At 45.3% G+C, this 17,803-nt stretch overlaps 1 protein-coding gene across 4 annotated transcripts in view; it reads left to right on the top strand.

Annotated features, from left to right (window-relative positions):
- Positions 1–9,299, top strand: part of SGK1 (serum/glucocorticoid regulated kinase 1) — a 109,724-nt gene extending 100,425 nt beyond the window's left edge. The window contains exons 1-12 of one of the 4 annotated variants that reach the window (XM_077893865.1): positions 1,088–1,270; positions 3,896–3,971; positions 4,430–4,505; positions 4,919–5,023; positions 5,128–5,211; positions 5,329–5,460; positions 5,730–5,842; positions 6,191–6,314; positions 6,775–6,870; positions 7,302–7,457; positions 7,565–7,654; positions 8,090–9,299. In XM_077893865.1, coding sequence (XP_077749991.1) covers positions 1,237–1,270; positions 3,896–3,971; positions 4,430–4,505; positions 4,919–5,023; positions 5,128–5,211; positions 5,329–5,460; positions 5,730–5,842; positions 6,191–6,314; positions 6,775–6,870; positions 7,302–7,457; positions 7,565–7,654; positions 8,090–8,257 — 1,254 coding nt within the window. In that variant the 5' untranslated portion in view covers positions 1,088–1,236 and the 3' untranslated portion in view covers positions 8,258–9,299. Of the gene's footprint in view, positions 1–1,087; positions 1,271–2,689; positions 2,983–3,588; positions 3,748–3,895; positions 3,972–4,429; positions 4,506–4,918; positions 5,024–5,127; positions 5,212–5,328; positions 5,461–5,729; positions 5,843–6,190; positions 6,315–6,774; positions 6,871–7,301; positions 7,458–7,564; positions 7,655–8,089 lie in introns of those variants that run through there. The other 3 variants (XM_077893853.1, XM_077893864.1, XM_077893845.1) reach the window with 3 other exon arrangements.
- Positions 9,300–17,803: the final 8,504 nt, after the last annotated feature.

Below are 17,803 nucleotides of genomic sequence, written 5' to 3'. Positions count from 1 at the left end.
CTTTACATCTTGGTGAATCATTGCCATTTGAGTGTTTTGATTGCAGTTTCCCCACTATGAGGCATAAATGAGATTACTGGCTTAGGGGAGTGGGGAAGTAATTACCCTATCTCCTATCAAGCCGTCTATATTTTCTGTGACTGCACAAGGTGCTGTAGAGAAATTACCTGGAACTGATTAAACCTCAGGAGAAGTAGGGGCAATTGTGCATTCCAGAGTGCTTCTGCCAGAGAACACGATCGCCCTCTGGGCTGCATTTACAAGCAGAATTTGGTGACGCAACTCTAGCCACTTTGCTACTAGGGAGTAAGAGGAAAGAGGCCGGCCGGATTCCTCCCGGTAGGAAGACTCTCTGGACCAAAGAAGCAGGCTGGCGACGGGAAGGAAGAACAGATCAAGCATTTGAATAGTGGCCACAGGGTAACCCAAAGCCTGCGTAGAGTGAACTGGAGCGCGTCACACACCATCCCCCCCCCACTCCCGCGGCCCCGTCTCCCCCCCACCCACCCCCACCCCATCCACCCGCCACTGCTGTGTGTCACCTTCCTGTTCGGAAGTCTTAGTAGGTTGCTGGGACAGAACTGGGGGCGCCTGCTCCACCCTTCAGGTATCCGGTTGGAAGAAAAGCCAGTCTCAACAACTTGATTCTCTACGTTAAATGATAAGTTTAACAGACCGTCCGTCTCCAACTGCTGAACATTAGGGTAGGGGGAGGAAGAAGAACATCAGACGTTCCTTTTCTGTTCCAACCACAAATCATACGGTTGTGCTTCTTCTCTATCCCACTTAGAGCCCTCTAACTTGAATTCCACGTTCCTCCTGGAATGCATGTGGCAGAGCTTCTTTGAAAAAATGAACACTGTGCATGTGTTTTGAATTTTTTCTGGACTGGTTTGTGATGATAATCAGTCAAGTTACATTTCGTGTGTGTCTTGCTGGGGGTGTAATAAACTCAGGACGCTGATGACTGTAATTTTCTGAGTGATGTTGCAATGGAGAGAATAAATGGCCCAGTGTTGAACTTTGCAGCTTGCTCCCTTCCTGTATGTAAATTGCCTTTATATAAAGTGGGGTGCATAACAGAGCAGGACAGTTGCCTCTGACTCTGCTCCCTGACATCTCAGCTTCCAGCCTTATCAGGCACATTAGCAGAGAGGCTATTCCAGCCATAACTGAGCTCTACCTCCTGCCTCCAGAAAGTAATCCCCAACCTTCATGTCTTAGGCAACCTGAAGAATGAAAGAGGAAGCTATAAAATCCCCTTTGAAAGGTTTGTGTACTTTTATTAGTGTAATTTGGAGAGGATGGCTAAAACGAAGATGCTTTAGAGGATCTGAGGCTCCTTGGCCTGGAGAAGGCACAGGAGGTGGGGATGCAGGGGAGGGTGTCTGACGAAGGTTTCTCAGTTTCATATTTTAAGAACAAACAAGCAGAAATCTCGGTGCAGGTTGGTGTTTCTGGGCAGCCTTTGCCAAATTTGCTGTCTTACAAGGGGGCAGAATGGTGGGAGAGGAGGGCCCTGCTGGGCTAGAATGGAATGGAACATGGGGGGGGGGGCGGGGGGCATTGGCAGTACCATGGAAGAGGAAACAGTAATGGGCCAGTTACTGTGACTTGGAGTATTCTAAACCTTGCTTGAGTTTGGAACGTCAATTTCAGGCATTGAAAAGTGCTTTTTTTTGAGGGTGGAAGCTGAGCAAAATTTTCCAGCCCCTCTCAGGGGAGAGGATGTGTGCTCCCCTCTCCGAGGTTGGGGCTGTTGCAACTGAGCAAACCAAGAAGCAGCTGAGGCTACAGATCATATTAGGGCAGACGAGGGGGTTGTGCCTGCAAAACAAATCCCTGCCCAGGACGAAAGGAAAGCCGCTTCACATGCTATTCTCGGTTTGACAGCTGGTATTTCGGAGTGTGTCAGACCCAGTATGCAACTCAGAAATGGCAGGGCCGTTGCCAATAAAGGGGTCACGGCAGGGCAGCCACCGCTGACAGCACCAGCAAGCGCCAGGCGCTTGGCCCCGCGAACCTTAGTGCCTTGCAGCCAGCCGGCTCCCTCTCCGGCCCCGTCGCCTGCTCGTGGCTCGTGGCTTGCCCGCCCGGCGCCGGCCAGAGTCCTCGCGCCCGCGTCCGGCCGCAGCGCCCGGGCGCCCCCAGCGGCGGGGTCCCGGGCCGCGCTGCCCTCGGTCCTCCGCGCGCTGGAGCGCAGGCACCCGCCGCTCTCTCCCGAGGTCTCCGGTCCCAGTTTATCAGGGACTCGAAAGAGCCCTGAAATTAGCCGGAGGAGGGGGAGGGAAGGCGAGGACAAAGTAAGGGTTTTCAAGACCTTGCAGAGTTTCCAGGTGAGAGAGCCGGAGGGGGAATCGGGGAGTCGCCGCTGCCCCGGGTCACGCCAGGTCGGCGCCCGGCGCGGAGCCACCGCTCCCCGAACTGCGACTCCCTCACGTGTTCCTGGCGTGGCGGAGATTAAAGATGCAAAAAAAAAAAAAAAAAAAAATGACATGCGGAACGGACAGAACGTTCTCAAAGGTTAGGGGGAAAAAAGTGAAATGCAGATTGTACTTTTTTTTACCCCCTTTAGTGCGGAGACGAATTTTATTTCCGCCCCCTCCCCTACACATTCCTGACCCTTCCCTCCCCCTTCCCTCTTTCTTTCCTTCCTTCCTCCGCTTCCAAGTTCTGGGATTTTGCAGCCTCGCTTGGCTTGGGCCAGAAGCACAAAAAAGGCGTTTTCGGAAGCGGCTCGGCCGTGCACAAGGGCCATTTGTTTGTTTTGGGTCTCGGGGCAGGAAATCTTGCCCGGCCTGAGTCACGGCGGCTCCTTCAAGGAAACGTCAGTGTTCTCCCGGCTCCCTCGCCCGCCGCGGCCCATGGGGGAGATGCAGGGCGCGCTGGCCCGGGCCCGCCTCGAGTCCCTGCTCCGGCCCCGCCACAAAAAGAGGGCCGAGGCGCAGAAGCGCAGCGAGTCCTTCCTCCTGAGCGGCCTGGGTAAGCGCCGCGGCCGCCACCGGGGACGGCCCCCCCGCTCCGTCGCTAGTCGCTCGGCTCCGGCCCGAGGGACCGGGGGTGGGCGGCGGGGCGCGGGTTGGGAGGGCGGCGGGAGCCCGGGGTCCCGGACCCACGGAGACCCCGCAGAGGGGGGCATCGGGGGCTGGTGGTGCGCGGCCGCCGGGGGCGGGGGGCGGGGTGCGGGCCGCCCCGGGCCCGGGAGGGAAGGGGCAGAGCCGCCGGGCGGAAAGCGCCCCGGTGCCGCGACTCTGATTTCCTCGGCCGGGCGGAGTAATTGAGAAAAAAGGTGGAAAATTACCCCGGACTCCACCTCCCCGCCCCCTCCGCCGGCGATTTCCCGCCCGCCCGCCCGCCCGGGAGCGGGGAGAGGCAGCTAAGAATCCGGTGCGGGCCCCCCGGGCAGTCCCCGAGCCCCCCGCCCCCGCCTCGGGCTCGCCCTGGGGCGGGGGCCGGGGCCCAACCGCCCGCCACCGCCCTCCGCGGGGCAGCCGGGCCGGGCCGCGCGAGCGGCGGGGGCGGGGCGGGGCGGGGCGGGGCCGCGTCTCGGAGTCGCGCGGGCCCCGCCCCTGCGGCGGCGACGGGCTCATAAGGCGGGCGGCGGGGCGCGCGGTCAGTGTGGGCCGAGCCGGTCTCCCGTCGCCAACGGCCCCTGCGCGCTCCCCGCGGAGATGACGGTGAAGACCGAGGCTGCTAGGGGCGCCCTCACCTACTCCAGAATGAGGGGGATGGTAGCGATCCTCATCGGTGAGTGTAGGGATCGTACCGAACTTCTGGGCTCTGCCAAGTGGGAATCTCATTTTTAAGGATTTGTGTGTGTGTGTGTGTGTGTGTGTGTGCGCGGCGTCGGACGTCACGAAGCCCTCCAGACGTTTATTTCTCCTTTATTTCACAGCTTTCATGAAACAGAGGAGGATGGGCCTGAACGACTTTATTCAGAAGATTGCCAATAACTCCTATGCATGCAAACAGTAAGTTTTGCCGGGAGGATTGGGAGAAATAAAAATAAGTTGTAGAGTTTGTTTACCAGAAGTAAAGACACATTCTCTCCGGGGACATTGATCAGAAAGCCCGAAGGCTTCCCGGAGGGTGGGAACCCTCTTTTAAGTTCCAATTGGAAACCTCTTAAACATAAAAACTAATTTGCTGATTGGACCTGTCCTAGAGCTGTAAGATAAAATTTTCGTGTTCGCCTGATTCACCCCTGTTTTCATGAAGAACAGCCCTCATCCCTGTATTTAACTGGGTTTATTTTCTTTGGCTAATATTTTCTTTAACTCAGTAATTTCTTTGGGTGTTTTTAGTTTAAACACTCGAACTGTATGTATGGGGGGGGGGAGGGGTAGTTGAGCCAGAAACTTCCTACTGGTGTTGGTGTGCCCCCTGGTGACGAGTTCTGGAGATTCTAAATTATTCTCTTTCTCCGCAGCCCTGAAGTTCAGTCCATTTTGAAGATCTCCCAACCTCAGGAGCCTGAGCTTATGAATGCCAACCCCTCCCCCCCGGTAAGTATTCTCCTTCTGTGATGCTTCTGTAGAGGAATCTCGTAAATGAGTCAGTATTCCTACACTGATGGGTTACAATAGCATTTCTAGAAATTAGTGTCAAGGCAGGAATGCCTAGTTAATGGCATAACAAGTGACATAAGCACTTACTTAACTATTGAGTCAGTGAAGTATTTTAAAAGGCCTGTTGCCTTAAAGTTTTATCCAGACACACAACACGATTGTGTACGATTTCCATACGCCCATATGAAATAGAAATGTGTTCGGATGAAAAATAGTCTTGGTTGGGGTTCTGTGCTGTGTGGTGACTTGCCTCGGCCATTTGCAGATGTAGCATCTTTTTACATGGCCTGTCCTTTATTGTTGTCTTCCTTTGAAGCAAGGATATTAAAAGAAAATACTTTCTTTTCCAGCCAAGTCCTTCTCAGCAAATCAACTTGGGACCATCATCCAATCCTCATGCTAAACCATCTGACTTTCACTTCTTGAAAGTGATTGGGAAAGGCAGTTTTGGGAAGGTAATTTCAGATTTAAAGGCCTCATTATTTATAGTCCCTCGTGTGTTCATTTTATATTCTCCCTGTAGATAGCAAAATGATTTTTTTTGTTATTGAAATTACAGGTTCTTCTAGCAAGACACAAGGCAGAGGAGGCATTCTATGCAGTCAAAGTTTTACAGAAGAAAGCGATCCTGAAAAAGAAGGAGGTACGAAGTGTGCTTGATGGATTGCAGCTGGGGATAGACATTCATTGAGTGGTTTTACCTTGGAATTTTGGTACCAAGTTGAAATTTGCCACTACATCTTAATTGTCCTTTTTCTAGGAAAAGCATATTATGTCGGAACGGAATGTTCTACTGAAGAATGTGAAACACCCTTTCCTGGTGGGCCTTCACTTCTCTTTCCAGACTGCTGACAAGTTGTACTTTGTCCTCGACTACATCAACGGTGGAGAGGTGAGCAGTGGGAATATGAACTGACCTTTGGGTGTCTGCATATGGAATTTTTGGTTTAGTCTGAGAGGAAAGTTTTTAAATGATGTTTGGGGGGCAGGGGGGAGTTACCAGAATTAGCCTTTCCTTTAACCTGAAGTTTTCAAATAGTTAATAGACTATTTAAGGCCACTTCCTGCAATTGTCCTCTTTAGCTATATATGTCAAGACTAATTAAATGCATTGTTATCAGGCCCTGGCAACCCAGACTAACTTTGTCCCGTCTCCTGCAGTTGTTCTACCATCTCCAGAGGGAGCGTTGCTTCCTGGAACCACGGGCTCGTTTCTATGCTGCTGAAATAGCCAGTGCCTTGGGTTACCTGCACTCTCTGAACATCGTTTATAGGTGAGCCGCCGGAGAGCACGCAAGGTTACCTTCCCAGGTGTGAAGGAGACGGAGCCCCGCCTCTGACAGAGCCTTAAAATCATTTGTATTTGGTACAGCTTGGTCACCTATAGCTGGACCCCCAGCATGTGAACTGTCTTGACCCCATGCCTCCAGGGAACTAGCCAGCTAGGATTGTGCCAAATCCAGAATAGATTAGCAGAACAAGGACTCCCTTTTTATTCACTGTACAGCTACAGTGAATTGAAAATGCTTCTAATACCCCAAGCTATTATTTTCACAGAGGCTTTCTTATGAAGTGAAATTCACCTACACAACTTTTTTTTTTTTTTTTTTTTTTTTCTGCAGAGACTTAAAACCAGAGAATATTTTGCTGGATTCACAGGGACACATTGTCCTTACTGACTTTGGCCTCTGCAAGGAGAACATCGAACACAATGGCACAACGTCCACCTTCTGCGGCACGCCCGAGGTAGGAGCATTCTGCATTTGCTGCCTGGTCTGCCCCTTCCCGGGAGAGCCAAGCACAATTATACTGAAATTACCAAAAGGGTAAATTGTTCTCGGAGATTTTTCAGTCCAATTCAGAGCAAGGAAAATATATTTGCTGTTTGATGCAGCATGAGAAATCCTGAGGCCTCATATGTGGCTTTAATTAGGACCAGCTGTTTGCAAAAGCCATGTCATAAAAGGTTGTAAATTCTCAAGTAAGCTATCTGTTGGGTGCCCAGCAGCTTCCTAAATATCCGAACGATACCTGGCCAGTCAGCCTCCCCAAGTCCAGCAATTTTTATCAGGAAGTAATGTAAAGAAACCCATCCTGCAAGTGACCCCAGGGTCTCAACACTTTCAAAATGCACTCCTGGTGCACTCCTGGGATTGCCTGGTTTCACAGTCTTCTAAACGCTCTGTTTTCCTGCTTTGTGTTTCAGTATCTCGCACCTGAGGTGCTTCATAAGCAGCCTTATGACAGGACCGTGGACTGGTGGTGCCTGGGGGCCGTCTTATATGAGATGCTCTATGGCCTGGTGAGTAGCACATGGAGAGTCATGGAATCTTACGCCTGGTTTAATAATGCTCCCTAGAATGTCATTGTCTTAAAATCTGGACTTACTGGTCATTGTGTCTTGCGCTCTATAAATAAGCTGATCAAATGCTGATAAGAGAGGCCCAGTGGTTATTTTGTAAGTGTTCTAGAGAAAGCTGTTAGTGAATTTTTCTTTCTTGTACATTCACATTTTACTAGATAGGGCCCCCTGCACCTGTGTGAGGAAAAATGTGGCTTATTAGGATCCATTCCTGATAGGAGTTGTGAGATAGACACTTAAAAAATCTGGGGCAAAGAAAGCCTGTTAAGGAAAAGACTTTGTCACGGCTAGCTTAATGTGGTGCAAGACTTTGTTGGTAATGCGTGCTGTAGGAACTTAAAGCTAACCAGCAATGTCCCTCCTCCTCTCAGCCTCCTTTTTACAGCCGCAATACAGCTGAGATGTATGATAACATTCTGAACAAGCCGCTCCAGCTGAAGCCAAATATCACCAATTCCGCCAGACACCTCCTGGAGGGCCTCCTGCAGAAAGACCGGACAAAGAGGCTGGGCGCCAAGGATGACTTTGTGAGTGACATCCCCCTCCTGTCCTGGGCTTCCGGGAAATGTGCTAGACCCCACTGCCCTCCCTGAATCTCTTGTGTCTGAAGCAATCTCCTGTTTCTCCTCAACAGATGGAGATTAAGAATCATGTCTTCTTCTCCCTAATTAACTGGGATGATCTCATTAATAAGAAGATTACTCCCCCTTTCAACCCAAATGTGGTGAGTATCTCTTTCTTCTGAGTATAGGAAGGGGCGAAGGGCACTCCCCTAGGACAGAGCTGGGGCTGGCGGTGTGGGCGGGGGGAGGGTTGGGGACCCTCAGGGACTGAATTGGCACAACTTTTATTCACAAACCATTATTTTATCTAGATGAAAAGTCAAATTTTTGTCCCAACGAGACTAACATGACTTTTCTACACGTTTCTCAATTAAAAGTACTAAAAGAGAAAAAGTGAACACTATCCTCGTTATTTAAACTTGCTGTGGCCTGTGGGTTCCACATTGAAGTGGATGGTCCAATGGGGGTTTCCCTGGCATCCCCTCAAAACCTGAGCTCCAGCTTTGAAAGCCCAAGAGAGGATTTCCCCGTCCTGTCTGCCGCCTGAATTCTTAACACTAAGTGGTTTGGTTTGGTTTTGTTTCCTTCCCCAATAGAGTGGACCTAGTGACCTGCGGCACTTTGACCCTGAGTTTACTGAAGAGCCAGTCCCCAACTCCATTGGCAGGTCCCCCGACAGCATCCTCCTCACAGCCAGCGTCAAGGAAGCGGCCGAGGCCTTCCTAGGCTTTTCCTATGCACCTCCTATGGACTCTTTCCTCTGAATAGTCCGAGGGTTGGTCTTGAAGGATTTTATGTGTGTTTTTAAGTGTTTTAGTTAGCCTTTTGGCGGAGCTGCCAGCTGACAGGACATAAAGAGAATTTGCACATCTCTGGAAGCTTGCACATCTTGGCAATCTTATTGCACACTGTTTGCTGGAAGCTTTTCGAAGAGCACATCCTCCTCTCAGTGAGCTCATGAGGTTTTCATTTCTATTCTTCCTTCCAACATGGTGCTATCTCTGAAATGAGCATTTGAGTGCCGCCATAGACAGATGCAGTAGTCTTAGTAGGATGACGCAGTTCTGAGAAGGATTTTCTGAAGGTCTGTCTGGGCCATGATAACGAATCTTATGAAATGTGCCTTTTCTGATGAGATCGTGTTAGCTCCAAAGCTTTTCCTATTGCAGAGCGTTTCAGTTCTTTATTTTTCCTTGTGGATTTACTGTGTGAACAGTAGTATGAGTGTGGTATGCTTGATCACAGATGGATTTAGTTATAAGCATCAATGTGACACTTGCAGGACACTACAATGTGGGACATTGTTTGTTTCTTCCATATTTGGAAGATAAATTTATGTGTAGACCGTTTTTTTTGTAAGATACAGTTAATAACTAAAATTTATTGAAAATGGTCTTGCAATGACTTGTATCCAGATGCTTAAAGAAAGCATTGCTGCTACAAATATTTCTATTTTTAGAAAGGGTTTTTATGGACCAATGCCCCAGTTGTCGGTCAAAGCCTGGTATTTTCATTGTTTAAAATGTCACCTGTAAAATGGGCATTATTTATGTTTTTTTTTTTTTTTTTGCATTCCTGATAAGTGTATGTATTGTATAAAGAAAGTCTGTACATTGGGTTATAACACTAGTATATTTAAACTTACAGGCTTATTTGTAATGTAAACCAACATTTTAATGTACTGTAATTAACATGGTTATAATATGTACAATTCTTCCCGCCCCTTCCACCCCACCACACAACTTTTCTTGTGTGTGATAAACCAACTTTGGTTTGCAATAAAACCTTGAAAAATATTTACATAAATTGTGTCATGTGTGTAATTTTGTATATCTCGGTTGGGGTGGGGAAAGGTAATAATGGGTCCATTTAAAAATTTAAAACCTGGGGGAATCCCTGGGTGGCGCAGCGGTTTGGCGCCTGACTTTGGCCCAGGGCGTGATCCTGGAGACCTGGGATCGAATCCCACGTCAGGCTCCCGGTGCATGGAGCCTGCTTCTCCCTCTGCCTATATCTCTGCCTCTCTCTCTCTCTGTGTGTGACTATCATAAATAAATTTTTTAAAAAATTTAAAAAAAAAATTTAAGACCTGGGAAATGCTGCTGTAATTTGCAGGTCAGTGATTTGCCTCCAATAGTAGCAGCTTCAGAATTTGGGGGGGTATAGTAGTCTTAAAGCCACTTTATATTAGAGGTCTTAGTATTTTATGTCAGTCATTCACAAATCCATCCAAACAATCCCTTTTCAATGTACAAATAAATCCATTTCACAAGGATGGCCATGGAGCAGTGCTCCTTCTATTTATTGCCTACCCTCTGAAGTTGGCTGTGTGTCCTGACATTTGGCTTGCCTAAAGTAACAGGTAATTCCTTCAACAACTAATTTGAGTGCCTACTCTGGGCTGAGCTCTGCCCTGAATGCTGGGGATATAGCAGTGGGCAAAGCTGACACATCTCTGCCCTTAAAGAGCCTAATGGAAAAGGGAGACTTTTTCCATAAATGTTGAAATGGAAGTCAAGACAATTGCCTATGAGTAGAATGCCACTAAAGAGCGTGGGGTGTTTGTCGTAAATGAGTATGTTCCTGAGAAGCTGAGCTGGCAGGACTAGTGTCGGAGGGTACCCAGAGCTGAATGGAAGCTGATGCCAACTCACAGAAGGACCCCCGAGGAGCCAGTCCCCGGCTTAGACTAGATGAAGCCTCTTGAGCTGGCATGCACCCAGCACTGGCTAGCCCTGACCACTCTGGGTCTGGTGCACAGAGGCCACTGGAATATCTAATGTAGAAGGGAGGATATTAGGATATTAAGAGATCGTCATTTTGAAACCAAATTGTACTTTTCCACTTTTCTAGGCCTTTCACACAAATTCCTGGCAAATAGGGAGTCCTCCAACAGCTGATGGGCTGCTGCCTTAACTCTAAGCCCACTGCACTCTCCACAGCCTCTCCATTTTCACAGGGATTTCCCCAGGAAAGCTGTGATCTTTTTCCCTTTTATCATGGTTCTTACATCTCTCTCTGCACATTCATCCCCTCACCTCCACCACCACCACAGCCCCCTTCCTCCCAAGACTTCGAAGGGCTGAACAGGTATTTGGAGATGACTTCATTCTTTCCTTGTTATCCACTGAAGGAAGGGGATCAAAGTGAGTTAATGACTTCTTGCTGAGGGTGGGCTCCTGCTGTGCATGTGAGATGCTATTGGACCTATGGGCACTAGCTACACATTGAATCCTCTACCAAACCCAGATGCCAAAGTCAGCTATAATGACAAAGAGAATCTATAGCCTGCATTTTCCTAATAAAGACTGATACCAGCTCTAATGGGGAGGCTTTCTGCTAATCTCCTCATCCTCATTATCAATAACAGTTACTAATTCCCTCTTGAACAAAGAGAACTTAAATCACATTTTTATCTGAACACAGTTCTTGCAGGCTGGGAGTCTCCAATCTAATTATAGATGAGTCAGAGGGGCTAGTCATGGGTTACAGAGCTTTTTGCTTTTTTAAGGGTAGAAATTTGGTTTATTGGGTCCATCACTGTAGAAGATCTCATTGTGTTCCTTAGGAATTGATAAGAGCAGAGGAATCCCAAACATTGTCACACAAATAGGAGATTAGATCAAACACAAGTGGGTGGGATGGGAACAAGGCAAGGACAAGGAAGTCAAGAAAGAACAAGGGATCAATTTTTTTAAAAAAGAACAAATATTTACTAAGTACTGTGATATCAAGTCACATACATGCAGCGGTATCTTTATGAGAGTAAAGTATATCCCTGCTCGCATTTGAACAACATTTGAGCATGGTGTTGGCAAAAGGGGACAGTACACTTGCTCCATTGCTCTCTCCCTATGGATCTGTTCAACAATAGGTTTGGGGGAAGGTATTCAGCTATCATCCCCACAAGTTAAAATGGGACTTTGAAACCACTGCTACCATGAAGACTCAGTCACTGTACTTAGGGAATTTGCCATCTACTTGGGGAGACATGGTACCTACTCCTGGTGTATGGCAGGTGCTGAATGGGGATAAAGAGAACTTCTGAAGTGCAGAGGCTTCTGTGGGGTCAGCTGCCTAGAGCAGGCTTCACAGAGGGCATGCCAAAGATTCTTATACCAACTGATTCTATTTGTAGGAAGTCTGAGTGCAGACCTTTAGCATTAGATAAGAACACAAATAGCTAAGACTACTGAGCTCTTATTATATACCAGACATTATTCTAAGTGTGCAGTCTAGTCTCTTTAAGTCTTCAGAACAACCCCACGATGTCAAAGTGAACAGACAGGTAACAGGTAACTTGCTGATTAGTAAGTAGTGAAGTTAGAAGGCAAATCATTATGGCCCGTCCCCAAAGCCTGTGCTTGTAACTATTATGCTATTCTAACAGATGACAACAGGTATAGGAGCAGGCAATTGTGTGTTACCTTATTATTATTATTAATTCACTTATTATTTCATCAGACTTTTACTAAGATACCTTGTAGGTGTCATGATATGCAGAGAGGGAGAAAGGGGATGGGATTTGCAATTATAAGGTAGACACTATCAGTTGTTGATGAAGATGAAGAGCAGCTGGAAATACAGGATCTTGAACTGGGAGCATAAATTAGCACAACCATTTTGGAAAACTGTATGGCACTATTTACTAAAGATGATCATATGGATAGCTTATGACCTAGCAGTTCCACTCCATGGTTTATACCTCAAAGAAGGAACATATATTCAATAAAAATTTTGCAATAATGTTCATAATAATACTATTCATATTATCCCCAAATGGGAAATATTCAAAATGTCCACCAATAGTAAAATAAGGCAGGTGCCTTCCAATAATGGAATACTATACTACAGTGAAAATGAATGAATAATCTCTACATAAAACAACAAGGAATAAATCTCAAAAAAATGTAGAAACCAGACTGTATGATTTAATTTATATAAAATTGGAAAGCAAGCAAACAAGATGAATCTCTATAGAAGTCAGGATATGATTTTGGGAAGCGAAGGGGAGTGGAAATAATGATCAAGAGGGTACAGGGAAGAGGTGGTCTTCTGCCTGCTGGTGATTCCTTGATCTGATTGGTGATTTCAGGGAGAGGTTTTGCTTTTTGATATTTCATCAAGATTTATGCTTATGATATATGCACTTTTCTCTGTGATGTATCAATAAAAACATTTATTAAAAAATATGTAGTATAGGGCACCTGGGTGGCTCAGGGGTTAAGCATCTGCCTTTGGCTCAGGTCATGATCCTGGAGTCCTGGAATTAAGTCCTGCATCAGGGTCCCCGCAGGAAGCCTGCTTCTCCCTCTGCCCGTGTCTCTGCCTCTCTCTGTCTCTCATGAATAAATAAATAACATATTTTTAAAATATATGAAATATAATGAAAGCAGGATGTCATGGAAACACAGAGGAGGGGCACCTTACCTAGTTTGGGGGTCAGGGGCTAAGTTCTCAGGTAGTTTCAGCCAGAGATGCTTAGGGAGATCTGGAGTGGTCAGATAGGCTGTGTTGGGAACTGAATCTTGGAAGTGAGGCAGAAAGAGGGGCATTTCAGGTGTGGCTGGTAGAGGTCGGGGAGCGAGGGGGCAGCTTGCATAAGCACAGTGGATGGGATATTGGGAAAAGGAAAGGTGTCAGACAGACCTAGGTCAAAATCCCAGCTCCACTGATCAGCTTTCTAGCTTTGGGCAAGTAGTAACTCTCTCCTAACCTAACTCTTCACAGTTATCTGTGAGACGAGGTCAGAAGGAATTGGACTTCAAAGACTGCAAATTAACTTCTTCTTTCCCAACTCATTGCATTTCTCAATTTCCCCTCATCTTTACTAAATTATAGAAGAAGAGTATATTAAAAAGCAGTGAGAAATAATTTTGAATAGAAAGAGGGACGGGCAGCCCGGGTGGCTCAGCAGTTTGGCGCTGCCTTCAGCCCCGATGTGATCCTGGAGACCTGGGATCAAGTCCCATGTCGGGCTCCCTACATGGAGCCTGCTTCTCCCTCTGCCTATGTCTCTGCCTCTCTCTCTCTTTCTCTGTCTCTCTCTGTCTCTCTCTCTCTCTCTCACTCTCTCTCTCATGAATAGATAAAAAATAAAATAAAAGAAAAAGAAAGAGGGACCCTGTCATTGCTGTTCCTGAAAGTCTCATGGAGAAATTTAGAATTCCTAAAATAGCAACAAGAAGCATTTGGAGGCTCTCCGTGAGGAAAGTGGGGTGATTAGGAGCTCTCTGGTGACCCTTGCCAAGAGCTGTGGGTGTGGGGAGGGCTTCACAATTAAAAGAAGAAAAAAGAAAGCCACCTAGGAGACTTCTGACAGTCATCCCATTGGTGGTGGTGAGGAAAGGATAAAGAGAGGTTTTGAAAACCCCAATCAGGGGATCCCTGGGTGGCTCAGCAGTTTGGCACCTGCCTTTGGCCCAGGGCGCCATCCTGGACACCCGGGATCCAATCCTATGTCAGGCTCCCGGTATGGAGCCTGCTTCTCCCTCTGCCTGTGTCTCCGCCTCTCTCTCTCTCTATGTCTACCACGAATAAATAAAATAAAATAAATAAAAAGAGCAACAATCAATGGAGTTTAGTGAGTCACTGGGAATGGACGAAGAAGGGTTAATCAAAACGAGGCACATTTAATGTAGTTTCATTAATGTAGTTGACTTATTGAAGTGGTTGTCATAGCTGCAATAATAGCGTCTACAAAGGCCACCCACCAGTTTCTTCAACATCCCCAAGACATAAGGAATCAGAGATGATCAATTATCAATCAGCATAATTAGCAAGGCAAGATGTTACACACTGTAGTCAATCTCTACCCCATCCTGTTAAGAAATTTCTTGCCTCATCTATCAAAAAGCCTCTAAAATCCGGTTCCATATGCCTCAAGCCTTGTCTTAAGAGCATAACGATGTTGAACTTGACCTGGTGTTCATCAGAACACCACTTCTATTAAGAAATATATACTCATCTAAATGAATTAAGCCCAATTTGAGAAATTAAATGTTTTCATCTTATTGCATGAAAATTGTTACCCAGTCACCAAAGCCAATAATTAATAACTATTGTTTAGACCTCACTTGTGCTTAGATGTGATCTTTTCTGGTCTACTTTGGCCTTACGTAATTACTATATAAGAACATGTTTGATTTATATTTTTTTTTCTGCTTTCTACATCATTTCTGTGAAAAGCTGCAAGCCTAGGAGTAATCCTTGATGTTTACTTAGTGTTTATCTATAACATTATGTCAAGACAGATAAGTTTGTGTATTTGGATACCTTGGAAACCATGGACTCCAAAGGACAGAGTTCTTGGTTTCCTCTTTTCTGTGTTGTCTGTTCTGTGCTCCACCTAGCATATCATACTAAGCATGATGATGATACTATAACAACAATATACAAGGTACAGACTGTTTCCGATAGAGTATAAATACAGACAATCACTACTTGTGAACAGTAGACCAAGGGTCAAAAGCATAAAGACATAGTGTCACTTTACATAACACATATATAAAACAGATGAGTGGTGGCCAATTTGTTCATGATATACAGGTAATTCTAACACACTTCTGCTGAGTCTTATTTTACTGCCACTTTGGATAGTTATCCACTCTTAATATAGCATTCCAGAGGCCAACTTCATTGCCCTCCCCCACTAGACCTAAACTGTTTGATTCTAAATGTGTTGCCATGTTGCTAGCAAAGTGCAGTGTAGATGTCTTTGTGTGGGCAATAATTAATTAAAGTTTATTTAATCAAATTAATTAAAGTTAGGCTGGAAAGGATTTGGAATCCAAATCAAAAACAGTGATTACATTTTCCCCTGAAAGATCATGAAAAAGAACCATACTGTGATGATCTGATCCTCGAATTAAGTTATGTAATACCTAAAATAAAGGACACTGTGGGATAAACCGGGAGAAAAATTAATTTTTCAAATCAAACAAAAATGTGACAACTCCTGTAAAAACAGAGCAAAATAAAAATGAAATGAATGAGGAAAGAATGTGAGAGAAATGATACTTTCTTTTATTTATAAATTAGATAAAATGCTCATGGTAAAACAAATAAATAAAAACATGATGGGTTGAAATGAGTAATAATTTCACAATTGCCTCTCCCAGGCATTCCTTCCCCAATTTCCCCAATTTATTTCCCTCAACGGAAATAACCAATAGTAAGCTTTTGGTATATCTTTTCAGAAACGTGGTATGCATGTATAAGCATAAAGGCTTCCTTCCAAAAACACAGAATTAGAATTTTAAAAGAGGGAGCAGAGGAGGTGTCTTGATTGCTGGTTGATTTCTTTTTTAAGTTATCTTAATTGTATTTTTTAAGAAGTTCAACATCTCACTTGTGGGATTCTAGTGTCTAAAAAATGTTGGTGCAACAGAACTCTTAACACTGCGTGTGGACTTTTTCATTTCGTGCTGAATGAAAACACAGCAATCTGGTTTCATGTTGCAGAGAAAACAAAGTGATAGACTCACTGAGACACAAGACTTGGCTTTCAAGGTTGCCCTTTGCAACTATGTACAATTTTTGCCTTGCCCACAGTCTTTGGAACCTAACAGCTCAGCAACTTGGCTCTAGTTACCCTCTTCTAAAACAGCAGAAAACCATCTTGATTTTCCAGTCATGAAAGAGCTGTTTCATGTCTAAGGCATACCTGAATATTTTCACACACGTTACCTGATTAGGGGATAATACTTTCCCTTCCAACCATTCCCACATTTCTTTAAGTCATTCACCCTAACAACTATCCTGTCCTTTCCAATTCCACAGAATCATAAAAATGTCAGAGAGGGGAAGATTACTAGGTCCTGGGGTCATCAACTCAGTGTGTTTAGGAACCAGACTAGTAAATCACATTAGAACAAGACAAAAGGTGTCAGGAACAATGCATGTTCTCTTAAAAGCCTTGAAATTAAAATAATAATTAGGATGAGAAACATAATTGTGTTGGCCAAGTGAAATGAGTCTCTGGTCAGAAACATCTGCAAATTTCTAGTCTAATCTCATATGCAATTATGTAAAATTCAATGAGCCACCCTCTCTTTTGCATTCTTGTCATTCCTTAACTATGAGCAACATAACAAAAAACAAAACCCTAAACGCTGGAGGTTAAAGTTCTGCTTCTCTTCACTACACAACAGTGAGGGAAAAAATGGGCCTACAAGGACAGGAATCTGGCGTTAGATGACACAGAATCCATCCCTCCCAGTTGATAGCGACTGTCCCCAGCTCCCAATCATATTTATGCATCTGTGGGCCCCAACTTTCGTCAGAATTCCATAACCAGTTTTGGAAAGGAAGCTAGCAGGCTTTTTAGTGTATGATCTTGGAGCTTTTAAGAGACCCCCTTTTTAACAGACCACTTACAAGGGAAAATGGATCACATATAGTTTTATAACAATCTAAAGAGTTTTCTGTCTTCCATAAAAGGATAAGGAACCAGCTTGGCTAAGCTACCCTGAGTTCTGATGGACAGGATGCCAATAAAGCTATGTCGAGGGAGGCAGCATAGTAAACTAGGAAAAATATCTGATTTTTGAAAACTACCTCCACTTCTTGGTCTCCCTGAGTCTTGTTTCCTTCTTTCCCAAATTGAGACTAAAAGACTTCTTTTGCACTACTATTAGAAGATCCAAGATAATATGCGTCAGGATACAGAAATATGTAATTTAACAAATAAGTAAGTAACAGTGCTCTTGGCACTTGATTGGGGAGTTGAGGAGCTGGGACCACTCTGATCTTCTGTATGCTTCATAACAGTGTTGTTTCCAGTGAACTCCTCCAACTGTGCATCTTTAAAAGAAAAGAGAATGATTACATGCCCTCAGATCCCCAGATCTGATTTCAGCTGCAACAGGCAGATAGTGAAGGATGACAATATAATATGTAACTAAAAAGAATGTGTATATATATATGTATATATATATATATACATATATATATATGTAAATAAATAATCCCATATCCCAGTTATATGGAGTTCAAAAAGTTCTAACAGTCCCAAAAGATTATTAAGCTTTTCAAATTGGGATCCCTGGGTGGCGCAGTGGTTTAGCTCCTGCCTCTGGCCCAGGACGCGATCCTGGAGACCCGGGATCGAGTCCCACATCGGGCTCCCGGTGCATGGAGCCTGCTTCTCCCTCTGCCTGTGTCTCTGCCTCTCTCTCTCTCTCTCTCTCTCTCTCTCTCGACTATCATAAATAAATAAATTCTTTTTAAAAAAGCTTTTCAAATTGAATTCCTTTTGTTTCTTAAGCATACACACAGTGTGAACTGTGCCACATTAGTCACCAACACAA

This window comes from Canis aureus, chromosome 1 (assembly GCF_053574225.1).
Source record: "Canis aureus isolate CA01 chromosome 1, VMU_Caureus_v.1.0, whole genome shotgun sequence".
Classification (NCBI taxonomy): Eukaryota; Metazoa; Chordata; class Mammalia; order Carnivora; family Canidae; genus Canis; species Canis aureus.
Note: the sequence above shows the minus strand (reverse complement) of the source record. Positions and strands in the feature narration are given on the sequence as shown.